General features: G+C 43.6%; 1 protein-coding gene across 2 annotated transcripts in view; it reads left to right on the top strand.

Moving 5' to 3' along the window:
• The window catches only part of SH3RF3 (SH3 domain containing ring finger 3), a 196,160-nt gene that overhangs the window by 151,071 nt on the left and 31,694 nt on the right, over window positions 1-13,395 (top strand). The window contains exons 4-5 of one of the 2 annotated variants that reach the window (XM_083610587.1): window positions 204-557; window positions 12,953-13,053. In XM_083610587.1, the coding sequence (XP_083466713.1) occupies window positions 204-557; window positions 12,953-13,053 (455 nt within the window). The remainder of the gene's footprint in view (window positions 1-203; window positions 558-12,952; window positions 13,054-13,395) is intronic. The other variant, XM_083610588.1, reaches the window with a different exon arrangement.

Genomic DNA, 13,395 nt, shown 5'->3' with positions numbered 1-13,395 from the left:
ATCCGCTCCACAAGCAGGATGGCTGCACTGGATTTCACCGAATGTCTACTTAGCATATGGTTCTGTTTATTTTGGGGGCTTGTAAAAGCGAAGAACGGAACAACCGTCATCCTGAGTGCAGAATTTGAACTCTGGAACTATACAGTTCTGTAATGCCCACTTTTCCCTTCTTTTTTTTTCTTCTTTCATTTCTTCGTTTTTAGCTCAACGACTCAGCTAAACACCTTATTGAGATGGACAAGACCAATCTAACTTCCGCATCTGGCAGTGATGTCCCTTTGCCAGCTGACACTAACCTGGCCGTAAACACGGTCCAGTGCTGTACATTGAACAGTGCCGGAGCAGTCAGTGCCATTCAGAGGCACATTGATGGCAAGAAGAATGCCAAGAAGCGCCACTCCTTCACTGCTCTCAGTATGACACACAAATCTTCTCAGGCCATGAATAACAGGCATTCCATGGAAATTAGTGCCCCTGTCCTCATCAGCTCAAGTGACCCCCGTGCTGCTGCCAGAATTGGAGATGTGACTCATCTCTCATCCAGCGCTCCAGTCCAGGTAAACTATGGATGAATTAAACCACAATGCTAAGCCAGGTCCCCATAACACCTTCCTTTGATCTGGCCTTCTAGCCAAATGGTGGGTTGCGAAACCAAGTGCCCAAGTGATAGTCGCTGCCTAAGCATCCACCAGATGGAGCCAATGAGGCAAAATTCCCTCGATGGGTGCTCACCCTCATGCAAATTAATGGTAAATAAGTGAATATCTGAAAGAACCACATCCCTCTCACATTTTCCTGCCCATGTTTTATAATTTGTGGGGAAGCCCTGTTTGTGGTGCCACACCCCAATGGGACTTGTGGCCAGGCCTTCTCAGTGGTGGCCCCATGCCTGTGGAATGACTTTCCCTCTGGTGTGCATCTCACCATAACATCATTGTCATTGCATTATGAAGGTGCACCTCTTTGCTCAGACTTTTGGGTAAGGGAGAGAGGTACATTGGGTTGGGTTTTTGTTGCTGCTGCTGTTTTATTTGTATGAAATTTATATTGTTCTGTTTTTTATATTATTGCTTTTAAGTTTTGTGTATTTACGCCATGGGACCTTTGAGCACAGGGTGGTATATATGTTTGGTAGGTGAACAAACATATGTACATACATGTGTGATGAGATCTTCAGTTCGGAGTCATGGTGCACCATATGATATTGCATTTTATAGTAAGTCTAAACTACTGAGCCTCTTGGGCTTGCTGATTGGAAGGTTGGCAGTTCGAATCCACGCAACGGGTTGAGCTCCCGTTGCTCTGCCCCAGCTTCTGCCAACGTAGCAGTTCAAAAGCACGCCAGTGCAAGTAGATTAATAGGTACTGCTGCAGTAAAGGTAAAGGGTCCCCTGACCATTAGGTCCAGTCGCGGACGACTCTGGGGTTGCGGCACTCATCTCGCTTTATTGGCCAAGGGAGCCGGCATACAGCTTCCGGGTCATGTGGCCAGCATGACTAAGCTGCTTCTGGCGAACCAGAGCACCGCACAGAAACGGCGAACCAGAGCACTGCACAGAAACGTTTACCTTCCCGCCGGAGCGGTACCTATTTATCTACTTGCACTTTGACATGCTTTCGAACTGCTAGGTTGGCAGGAACAGAGACCAAGCAACGGGAAGCTCACCCCGTCGCAGGGCTTCAAACTGCCGACCTTCTGATCAGCAAGCCCTAGGCTCTGTGGTTTAGACCACAGCACCACCTGCGTCCCATAACCTGCGTCCCATATCCATTACCTGCTGCAGGGGGCAGGTAAATGGCGTTTTCAGGTGCTCTGGCATCCATCACGGTGTTCCACTGTTCCAGAAGCAGTTTAGTCATGTTGGCCACATGACCCGGAAAGCTGTCTGCAGGCAAACACCGGCTCCCTCGGCCGCACCCCATAGTCAAGTTTGACTGGACTTAACCATCCAGGGGTCCTTTACCTTTACCTTAAATTCTGTACTACAATACATGGAAGAATTAGCACTCAGAAAACCGTCGAGAGCTCAGAATGAAAGGACATGCAATTTTATTGCAAAATATTGTACTAATAATACTGGTTACAGAACTAAAAAGGATTATAGTAATTTGGGAGGTGACTGTGTGGGGAAAGGTTGCACAATAGTGAGCAAGATGGTTTAATGTCTGTTGGTATATAGGGCTTCTGGTCTGACACTGAAGCTAAAAAAATAGGCTGCAAGCAAAATACAAATTACCAGGGTGCAAGCTTCCATAACTGGTACCTTTCATATATCCTGGACTATAACTCTCATTGTTCCTGACCATTGACCAGACTGGCAGGGGTGAAGGGAGTCATAGTCCAAACATCTGAATGGACGAGGTTGGGAAGGCTGTATACAAAAAAATTGGCAACTGGTCATATACCCAACATATACAGTCTCTAACATGGCCTACTTATTTACAGTGTCATTGGCCACCTTTCAGTAAATATGCTTTTGAAAGCCTTTAATGAAAACCTAGCAGTGTGTGATGAGTAGTAATGTTCTTGCCAGCCTTCAGCATATTTGAAAGATTAGCTACCAAAGTGGGAATTCGCCAGGAAGAGTAGAATTCTTTCCGTGCCCTGTCCCTTCACTCATTGCTGTTTTTTTTTTAAAGGTAGATGGATAACCCAGAGGTTTTGAAGTACAGTAGAAAAACAGTGGACTTGCATGTCCCATTTATTCACGGGACTTATTCAGAATAGTACTGCAATGAATCATAGAGCCCAACTCCTAAAGTGCAGGAATATGCAGTTGTCCCATACGGGGATCAAACCTGCAACCTGGGCATTATCAGCACCACGCTCTAACCAACTCAGCTATCCTAAACGGCCTCGGTCCAGTATACCTGAAGGAGCGTCTCCACCCCCATCATTCTGCCCGGACGCTGAGGTCCAGTGCCGAGGGCCTTCTGGCAGTTCCCTCCTTGCGAGAAGCAAAGCTACAGGGAACCAGGCAGAGGGCCTTCTCGGTAGTGGCGCCCGCCCTGTGGAACGCCCTTCCAGCAGATGTCAAAGCGATAAACAACTACCTGACATTCAGAAGACATCTTAAGGCAGCCCTGTTCAGGGAAGTTTTTAACGTGTGATATTTTACTGTATTTTTGGTTTTTATGGAAGCCGCTCAGAGTGGCTGGGGAGGCCCAGCCAGATGGGCGGGGTATAAATAATAAATTATTATTATTATTATTATTATTATTATTATTATTATTATTATCCTGCTCATGAAGATGAGCACACACATACTGCAACCTGCCGAGTCCTTTTAGGCAAGCCAGAGGACTTGTCTAGCCAAAATTGACTTTAAACATCCCTACTTGCAGCAGTCTCAATATGCTGTTTTGCAAAATGCTGTTTTATAGTGCCACCAAGTTTTAAACGAAAGTTGTGATGTGGTTTGGGGGGGTGTGTTGCAGGAAATTGAAGGGAGCAGAATTTTATTTACACAAACAAATGAGAGTTCATTTTCTTTATGCATCCGTATATACTTAGGTTTATGTCCACGAGAAGAAATGTTAATACGGGTTTTATGTTAGACATTTTGTGAAGGTGGTGGTTCAGGAAAAGTGGGCATGATTGCCGCTGTCCCTGTGTATTTCATGTATCTGACTTACACACTTACAATTAGAAAAATAACCACATGTCATTTGTGTTCACCAGCCTTTAGCCTCAACAGTTCTTTGGATTACTGAAAAGCTGAGATCAGTACAGTGGTACCTCTGGTTACATATGCTTCAGGTTACATACGCTTCAGGTTACAGACTCCGCTAACCCAGAAATAATACCTCGGGTTAAGAACTTTGCTTCAGGATGAAGCAGAGTCGCGCATTGGTGGCGCGACAGCAGCAGGAGGCCCCATTAGCTAAAGTGGTGCTTCAGGTTAAGAACAGTTTCAGGTTAAGAACAGTTTCAGGTTAAGAATGGACCTCTGGAACAAATTAAGTACTTAACCCGTGGTACCACTGTAGTTCTTTTCCTGACTGTTTCACAGAACAAGAAGCAGAGGTCCTCTAGTAGTTCAAGAACTGCTTTCTTGTGGCAAGATCTCACGTTGCTACGACTCACCCATTTGTTTGAATTTGACATTTGTTTGGACAGGACAAACTGCATCAGAAAGATCCACGATTCCTGGATTAACATACCAGCAGTAATGTGTGAGCTCATCATGGAAAAGAAGGGCCAACTATGCTAAAAAATATACATGAATGCAGTCTTAATTACTAAGAGCGTATGTGGGAGGAATAGTGAGTGAACTTACTGTGATAGGAGTCAATAGGACTTGAGTGACTTGTTGAAGGCAGTCGGCCAAGAGCAAACCTTGGCTACATCTCTTAGTGCAAAACATGAGTCTGGGTTTAGATGTAGTGCTAAGCCAAATGATGACTTAGCTTTGGGTAGAGCAGCGGCAGCTGGACTTGAGGAGGTGTGAAGGCAGCCATTGTTTTTCCTGGTGAGTACCCATATACTAGGGACGCGGGTGGCGCTGTGGGTTAAACCACAGAGCCTAGGACTTGCCGATCAGAAGGTCGGCGGTTCGAATCCCCGCGACGGGGTGAGCTCCCGTTGCTTGGTCCCTGCTCCTGCCAACCTAGCAGTTTGAAAGCACTTCAAAGTGCAAGTAGATAAATAGGTACCGCTCCGGTGGGAAGGCAAACGGTGTTTCTGTGCGCTGCTCTGGTTCGCCAGAAGCGGCTTAGTCATGCTGGCCACATGACCCGGAAGCTGTACGCCGGCTCCCTCGGCCAATAAAGCGAGATGAGCGCCGCAAACCCAGAGTCGGTCACGACTGGACCTAATGGTCAGGGGTCCTTTTACCTTTACCTTTACCCATATACTTCCTCCTACACATTTAGCCATAGCTGGGCTTCGTGCTGTGTGCAAACTAGACCGCTGTGTGCCAGAACCTGTAAATATATCAAAACAGTGGAAAATTGTTTGGTTGATCTTCACTTGATTACAAGGCTCTGTATTCAGTGAGAGATTGTATATGTTCCTAGTAGAGAAAAACACTTTTTCTCTAATAGACGAAGCTGTATCAGTTATATCTCTCTTACCCTCAAGACTCTTCATCCGAAGCTAGTTTCTTCATTGAAAATGAAACATTTTCTCAATCTGTAAAGAAAAGGAAATCCAGTCTGTGCTAAAATGCATACAGTCATCTCTATCTGTACAATAATCTATCAGTTACTAAACTAGGTGTCTTATCAGTATCCTTGTCTACTTATGTGTATACAAAATCCCAAGGAATTCATATTTGTTAATTAAGGCATGGCACATTTGCTGACAGCATTGCAAAGCCATTTAAATAAATACTATTCTGTAAAAGATGCTTTCATCAGGTCATAAACATTACTGGACATTAAAATAAAAAAAATAATCCATAGCATTAAGGTTATCTGCCACATACTTAAAATTCCCTTCACCCCACATTCAAACCAATACACTCCTATAAAATGAACTTACAGAATATGTTCAGCAATGAAAACAAATCATCACAGTATAGCATAAAATCTCCCACAGAAACTGCACTTGAAGATACTGTTGTGCTAACTATCCAAGATTTATTTTGCCTTTTTCTTTTTTTGCAAATGGTATCACCTTAGCCGTTTCTTGCTCATTAACGATAAGCATGTAGAAGTCTTATACTGCTTTGAATGTATTTGAAAATAAGTGGTAGTCTTAAGAAGAAGAAGAAGTTTTCATTGTTTTTTAAAGCTTGGAAGTAATAAAGCATTGGGTTCTGACCACAACAATCAGGAAAAACTATCACACTCATAACGTCCAGAGGAATAGTGAAGGAGCTAGGAAGCAAAAGGTTGGGAGTGTGTGTGTGTGTGTGTGTGTGTGTGTGTGTGTCTAAGCAAGTATTGACTCGATCGCTATTGTGTTCCCTTTCAATGGACTATGCATCTAGCATATTCGATGATGGCACGTCGAGTGCAACACATTAAACATAAAGAATGGCCTCCTAAATTATTGTGTCTGTCACGCAGAGGGTTCTTACTGGCTAGTTAAATTGATTGGCGCTGAGAGAATGTAGTACAGCTGCGAGCCAATGATAAAACTAAGCAGGAGTGAGGTTAGTTGTTAGGTTAGCAGGGGTGCTGTCCACAAGCGAAGTGCCCTGTGATGCAGCTGAGTTGGTCCCACTTGGCTCACTAATCTTGTCTAGGCCTCAGATGGCTCATCTTCCCTCCATTTGCACCCCTTATGAATTATTCTTCCTTGCTATTTAGAGAGGTCACAGGTCACCCTGCTCCAAATCCCCTGGTTTTTCTGACCAGAGATACATCTCATAAATAATGAAGTATGGCTGGCTGAACCCCCAGTGTAACAGTCAAGCAGAGAAGGAAGAAGGCAAAGGCATTGCTTGCAAACAAATCCGAGTCTTGAATAGAGAGTCAACTGGTGCACAATAAGAACCGGCACATGATTCCCAGCTGAAGGGCACACACATTTCGAATAGGACAACAAACACCCTGTGTGTAAGTTCATCTGCTGCATTAAGATAGCAACACAAGCAAACTGAGCTCAGCAGAATGGTTTTCTTAATATAAAGGGAAATGGGGCAGGGGAGGTCTGATCTGCAGTCAAGAGAAGAGTGGGAAAAATATAAAGATTCAAACTATAGTATCGCATTGGGAGGCTTGAGATAAGAAGCAGACGGGTTATATTTAAAATGGAGAGGAGCCAATGGGAAAAGGTTTAACTTTACATCTGTGCATGGGAGACTGGGAAGGAAACAAATCAAATCCCTTCTGGTTTTGGATTTGGACAGAGTTTATATCCTGCACACGAACCATTCTTCGTTTTGCTCCAAAGAAATATTACTTTTATGGATAATGATAGTTGTACTCAAAACATATCACATTAGCTCATGAGTTTGATTTGATTTCTATTTCTTTCTTTCTTTTTGCATAAAATTAGGCTTATTCCTTGGCCCAATACTTTAAGTTTGAGCTGTTGTAGCTTCCTGGAGACAAAACACTAGGATTACAAGCACACTTATTAGAAAATAGGGGGTGGATTCACATGTAATATGCCTAAGGCTGTGTTAACATCTTTCTACCCCCTACCCCTTACCCCTTACCCCCTTACCCAAGGCATGATGTGCAAGTAAAGTATGGTCAGTTCTGCTCATTTCCGTTAAAACACATTCCAGTGAAAAGAACTAGTTGAAAAAATGCAGATTTCCCAACATCAGTCTATATGTTTAGTGAGGAAGACGCCAGAATAAAAACATTATTGGCATGTACAGGATGCCAACTAAATCAAGCTTCTATTACATTTTAAATAATGTGATTTACTTCCAAGTAAATGCTTTTAGGGGACTTGGGTGGCGCTGTGGGTTAAACCACAGAGCCTAGGACTTGCCAGTCAGAAGGTCGGAGGTTCAAATCCCCGCGATGGGGTGAGCTCCCGTTGCTCAGTCCCAGCTCCTGCCAACCTAGCAGTTCAAAAGCACATCAAAGTGCAAGTAGATAAATAGGTATCGCTCCAGCGGGAAGGTAAACGGCGTTTCTGTACGCTGCTCTGGTTCGCCAGAAGCGGCTTAGTCATGCTGGCCACATGACCCGGAAGCTGTACTCCAGCTCCCTCGGCCAGTAAAGTGAGATGAGCACCACAACCCCAGAGTCGGCCACGACTGGACCTAATGGTCAAGGGTCCCTTTACCTTTACCTTAAATGCTTTTAGAATTATTCTGCATGCCTTCTTGAATCCAACTACTTGGGGGGAACCAACAAACGGGGGGATGCTATAAGTCAGAAATTAAATCATTTATAACAAGGGGGGGGAAGCTATGGAAAATCGCTTAGAAATTTATTTTGCTCTCTGGCGCCATCTGGTGTTTCATGTTTATAACGCATTCAAAACGCTGTTTCTTGACTAATGTAGCCGAGTCCCAAGTCTTACCTGAACTGGGCTTTTAATCTGAATTTGCTCTGCATTCAGAGTGTAACCCACAAAAGATGTCAAATTGGAATCTTAGGAATTTTAAACACATTAAATTCATGTTTGAGTTTGGGGTGGAGGGGAACAGTCTAATGCGAGGGTTAGTGTTTAGCTGGTTATATTATGACCTTACCTATTGCATTAGTCCACTAAGTTTCACAGCACCAGTATGGAGTACAGTTTTTTAGGACAACCATGGTATTAAAATAACTTGGCTATGCCATTGTCAGGAGCATGCAATACATCCACACTGCCCCCACCCCAGGCAGACATTCACATGGAGAATGTACTGTATTGCCTACTGGCCAGCCAAAGAAGCAGCTGCAGTTCCCATAGTTTCAACTGTTGTTTCAGCACATGTTCCAGCTGCCACATTCATAAGAATTAGTTCTGAGTACTTGGATCGGCCAGGTCACACGTTCGTTCTTCTTATGAATGCATCCCTTAGGACAGATGTTGGCAGGGGTGTCACAGGGATGAGTTTTTTTGAATGTCTGAATCAGCCCTAATGTTGCCGATTATAACTTGAGGCACCAATCTGGAAGTGAACAAGTAAATCCGTCAAATAGTCGTACAGCCCTCTGCCAAACAAATTAAATTTAAGGACATAGTGGCATTCTTTATACAGAAGGTGGGCACAATGGAAATTGCTCATAGGAGGATAGAACCATCACTACTTTCAATGGATCACTGAAATGACAGCCTAATGCTTTCCTATCGGGGCAGCGTAGCATACAACCAGGAAAGTAGGAAACATCCAAATTAAAGGGAGGAATTCACAAGAAGATGGACACTTACATGGACAGTAGCAACTGCTTCACCAGGCCCTGTAGCCATGTGGGACTCTTATTTCATGGAACTGGTGTCCCTGGGTATTTCTGAGCCACTGTGAAGTTCCTGTCCAGCTACAAGAAAATGCAGCTTATTCTCCAAGCTCTTGTGCTGCCTGCTGGTGCAGGGGGGGGGGGGTAGAAGTGCCACAGATGGCTCAATAATTTATAGGCTAAATAAATCCATAGGAGAGATTGATGTTCATCACCTTCCACAGCAGACAAGTAGATGGTGTGTGCCCATCTGCAGCTGTAATTATGTTTATCTGTATATATAGGGGTGTTTTTAAAATATATGGCACCATTAAATGGAAAGCTGTATTCTGGAGCTGTTGGATGTTTTACCTCCCACTTTGGTAATTAACATTTGATGAGAATACTTGATCTTGACTGTAGTTCTTTCTTGCCAATACTTGGTAACACAACTATGAATTAAGTGCTTTCACATTATTTCCAAGAACATTAAGGCCTGGAGTGATTGCATGACCCATTGTTTTATAGTCAGTGGATTTGACAGAAATGAGTAGCATGAATCTCAAGGACCATTAGCCTGTTTTCTACTTCAGCTATTCCCAGATGATGGCATATTATTAACCTGTATGTGTGTATCGGAGTGCATCTCTCTCTCTCCTTAAAAATAAGATATAGCTATATAATCCATACATTAAAAGACACATTCCTTTCATTAACAACTATGAGAAGGAGTTCCTTGCTGTGAAATTCTGTTGAATTTGTTTTGAAATCAGAATAGGAGTTGTTGGGGGGTATCTTCACTAACAGCATCAACAATAGCATTTTCCCCCTCCCGCTTGCAAAAATATCAACCTATACTGGTATTTTTCTTACTGTGCTCAGCTCCCGTGTGTCAACATGGGACTTGCTCTTTTAGCCATTCCCACTCCCCAAAAATTGCAGAAAACAATTCAAAAAAGCAAAATTCAGGCTGGAAGTAAAACGTGACTGAGCTCTGGCTCAGACATAACACTAAGCCAAAATATGTCTTAGTCCCAGGCAGCCCAACACTGCATCTGCAATATTAAGTCCAGAAACTTGCACATTTTCTTCTTCTTCATGCCAAAGCCATGGTTTGCCTTAGTATTACGTGCAAACAAGGCTAACGTGACTCACCTTGAGCGCTTGGCATCAGATAGGAAGAGAAGTCTGTATAAATGACAAGCACTCCAGCCTGTAAATCAAGCACCCTGCAGTTGCCACTGAAATGGCCCGTGCTCTCAAGGGTTCTTATTCTGTTCTGTCGGATGCAACGTGGCACAAACATCCTGTTAGGGGCACCCAAGGTTGCCTTGACATGGGCTCAGTTCAGGCACTTGTGCAGGCAGTTGTCTTCATGTGTTGAAGGGCTGAACATATTTGCCTTCCCGCCGTGGGAACACCACAAAGACCCACACATTGCAACGTCTGGTTGGTACAATCTTTCTCCACTCCCCCCCTGCCCAGAGGGAACAGTTCCGCGGTGATGCGTGTAGGCTTACGCATGAAGCAAACATGTCTCACTTTACATTACATATAAGGATAGGTGACGAGCGCGCACCTGCCTCCAGCACATGAAGACTGTTGCTGTTTCAGGTTACATTTTTTTGGGAGGGTTTTTGTTTGCTTGCTTGTTTTTTTAGGATAAGGTTGCCTTAGGCCCAGTGCATCCCTCCCTCTGAAATCTTCTCTGCAAAGTTCTCTGCTCTTATGCACGGCCCACGTGCCTCTGATCTTAGGAGAACAATGCATACGGAATGAGAAGTCCGAGGCTCAGCATCAAAGAGATGCTTCTGCATCGCTGCCCTTGCGCCAGTTCCTGGTGCTAAGTAAATGACTGATAGGAGTTTTAAGATTATTAGACGGTGAGCTGGAAAGAAGCATTAAAAGTTTGTCACACTTCACAGCTTATGAAATGCGCCTCCAACTCGTGGATTTGAAAAATCCCACAAGACTTCATAAAGAAGAGGGGAGATTTATAAATATATTCCATCCAAGGTCTCTTTAATAGCTGAATAAGTGAACCCGCCACTTTCAAGTAGATACAAGACCTTGGAAACTTTTAATACCATAGGGCCAAATTCAACCTCAGATGAATAGATTGAATTCTGATGAATGGAGCACAGGGTTTACTTTTAAGTACTTCCAGGGATTTAAGTACTTCCAAATTTCTTCCTTCTGCTGTACTCAGACAGGCTTTTACCTTCTTTCTTGTTGCAATAACAACAAAAATTATCCTGTGCCCTTGGGTAGCCTCATGCCACTAGAATCCATAGAAAACTATATCTATATTTGTACCCAGTTGTAAGTTCTGTCTGGTTTCTCTTATGAAAATGCTTTATATGATCGGAATGGAAAGCACTATATACTTCAATACAAACTGCATTATAATGACCATAATTATTTTTTCATTGCTCTGTGTTTCATCCTTTTTCACTAAAGAGATGAGCAGTCCCAGTTATTAAAAAAAAGTAATACCCAGAACAAAGCAAATGACAATAATCTATTTTTCAACAAACATGTAAAATATTATTATCACACAGGGCTAATAAGAAAACGATTTAGCAGGAAAACGATGCGACTTCTCAAATTAAACGCTGCTCCTGTGATAGAGATATTGAGCAAGTCCTTGAAAGCAGACGCAAAGATTTGCTTTCCAAGTTCCAAGACTGCCAAGATTGCTGGGCACGTTGCAGCTGAGCTATAATCGTTGCTGTGAACAATCAAGTGTTCCTTGTGCCAGAAATATATTCCTAGAATGTGTAAAGCTAAACAAACATGCCTTAAGGTAATAAAAAAAGAGTTGCTGTAAAGCAAAATATGTATTGTTGAGTTGAATATATATCAGCCACAAGGCAAGATGCACCAGCACATCAATGTTTAGGAGGTGCATTGGCTGTTGCATGTTCACAGGGGTTCCATGAGCACTCCCTTACCACCACAGACTCATGATGTCCACAGCCAGTGCGGGGAAGACCAAGGAAATGAACACAGATTGGTACTGGGTTGGATTAGGCCACAATTTTATTGATTATAGATAAGAGTAGGTTTGGCTAAGGCGTTGGGCATGTATCCAACATCAGGCAGCCTGCATCCTGTCTGATAGGAACCCAGTGGGGTCGACCCTGTGTTGAGGAGTTGCCCACGACGTGGGCCACATGCCACGACCCCACACAGGGTCCCATTGGGAGAGGTGTTTTGGCCCATCAGTCCCCATGTGGACTCCCGGACAGTCACCCCTGCTGAATCCCATTTGAGGATCCCAATATCTTATCCATCAAAGTTGTGACAGTTGCTATGAGGTAGGTGAAAGCTTGCAAGCTGGCCAGTTTGCATGCAGGAGAAAATTCCAGATATGGTGACTGAGTAAACCATAGCAAGGTCCATATGCCAACTTACCCGCTCCTACACTGAGCTGACACCTAACAGACTGGGTTGGTAGTAAATCCTGCAACTGTCAGCAGGGATGTCAGCCTGCATGTAGGTCCAACACAGCCAGAGGAAGGTGGTGACAAGTGATCCTCCCCTCCCCCAGCCATATAGGAAGATGGCGGCCTCTTTGGACCAGCCATGGCTGCACCATGCAGTAAATGCCGCTCCGCCAGAGCCCCAGGTGAGCACATCATTGCTATTCTCCACAAGCCACCAAGAAAACAGCTACCAGCAGCAGCAAGACCTGAAACTGCAAAAATAAAAATAAAAAAATTAACAAACAAACCAGGGAAGACTTGGTACATAAGTGCCAAGGTGTTGCTAGGAACATGAATGGCAGGGATCAACCAGAGAGGCCTTCAAAAAGTACTTACGGTAATTGTAAGGGGATTAGAGGTACTTTCACTGCCTTTGGAACAATAGTAGCTCTGCCTTTCAAGCCAAACCTTGAGTATGTGAGTCACCAGTTTGTGAGTGATTCGAAGCATGAATAATCTGAAATCTATTCATCTGGAAGCCTTGTATAAAGAGCTCTTTATTGATATTGGCCCATAACATTAAGCTAGCATTGCAAGGATGTCAATGGTTAGGGCAGCCATGCCAATGAAAGTCTTTGGGATTCGGGGGAGAGAGAGAGAGAGCGCAGCTCTAACTCCTGAACAAGTCTTAAGTATGTTGTGAAATTATTTGTTTTCATTTCTTTCTATTTTTCTTTCGTTTCTAGGATTCTACTTTCGCTGGAACTGCAACCATGACTGGACCCAGAACAAGTGCAATCATTGGAGATCAAGGAACACCATCAAAGGTCCAGCTGCCCCTCAACATGTAAGCCTCCATTTTGCACTGAACATTGTTTTAAGGATACGCAACACATTTTGTCTCTCATTGTTTTCCGTCTGAAATAATAGCTCTGCGACAGGAGCACTTCTCATGTAGTTATCATTGTCTTGAACATAACCCAGCCTTCTGCCAGAGCTGAAAAATGAACAGTGAAAGGCCAGGTCACCTTCTTTATATAGCCCATTTTTAGCTTCCAAGATATTTATTACAGATGTATGAATCATTGCATAGCAGGCTGAGTGGCTATCAGCTGCAGAAATCTGTTCCTGCAAATTAAACCATTACATTCCTGTACAATTGAACACCTGAGACCATCTTTGTTAGGAC

This window comes from Podarcis filfolensis, assembly GCF_964270895.1.
Source record: "Podarcis filfolensis genome assembly, chromosome: 4".
NCBI lineage: Eukaryota > Metazoa > Chordata > Lepidosauria > Squamata > Lacertidae > Podarcis > Podarcis filfolensis.
Note: the sequence above shows the minus strand (reverse complement) of the source record. Positions and strands in the feature narration are given on the sequence as shown.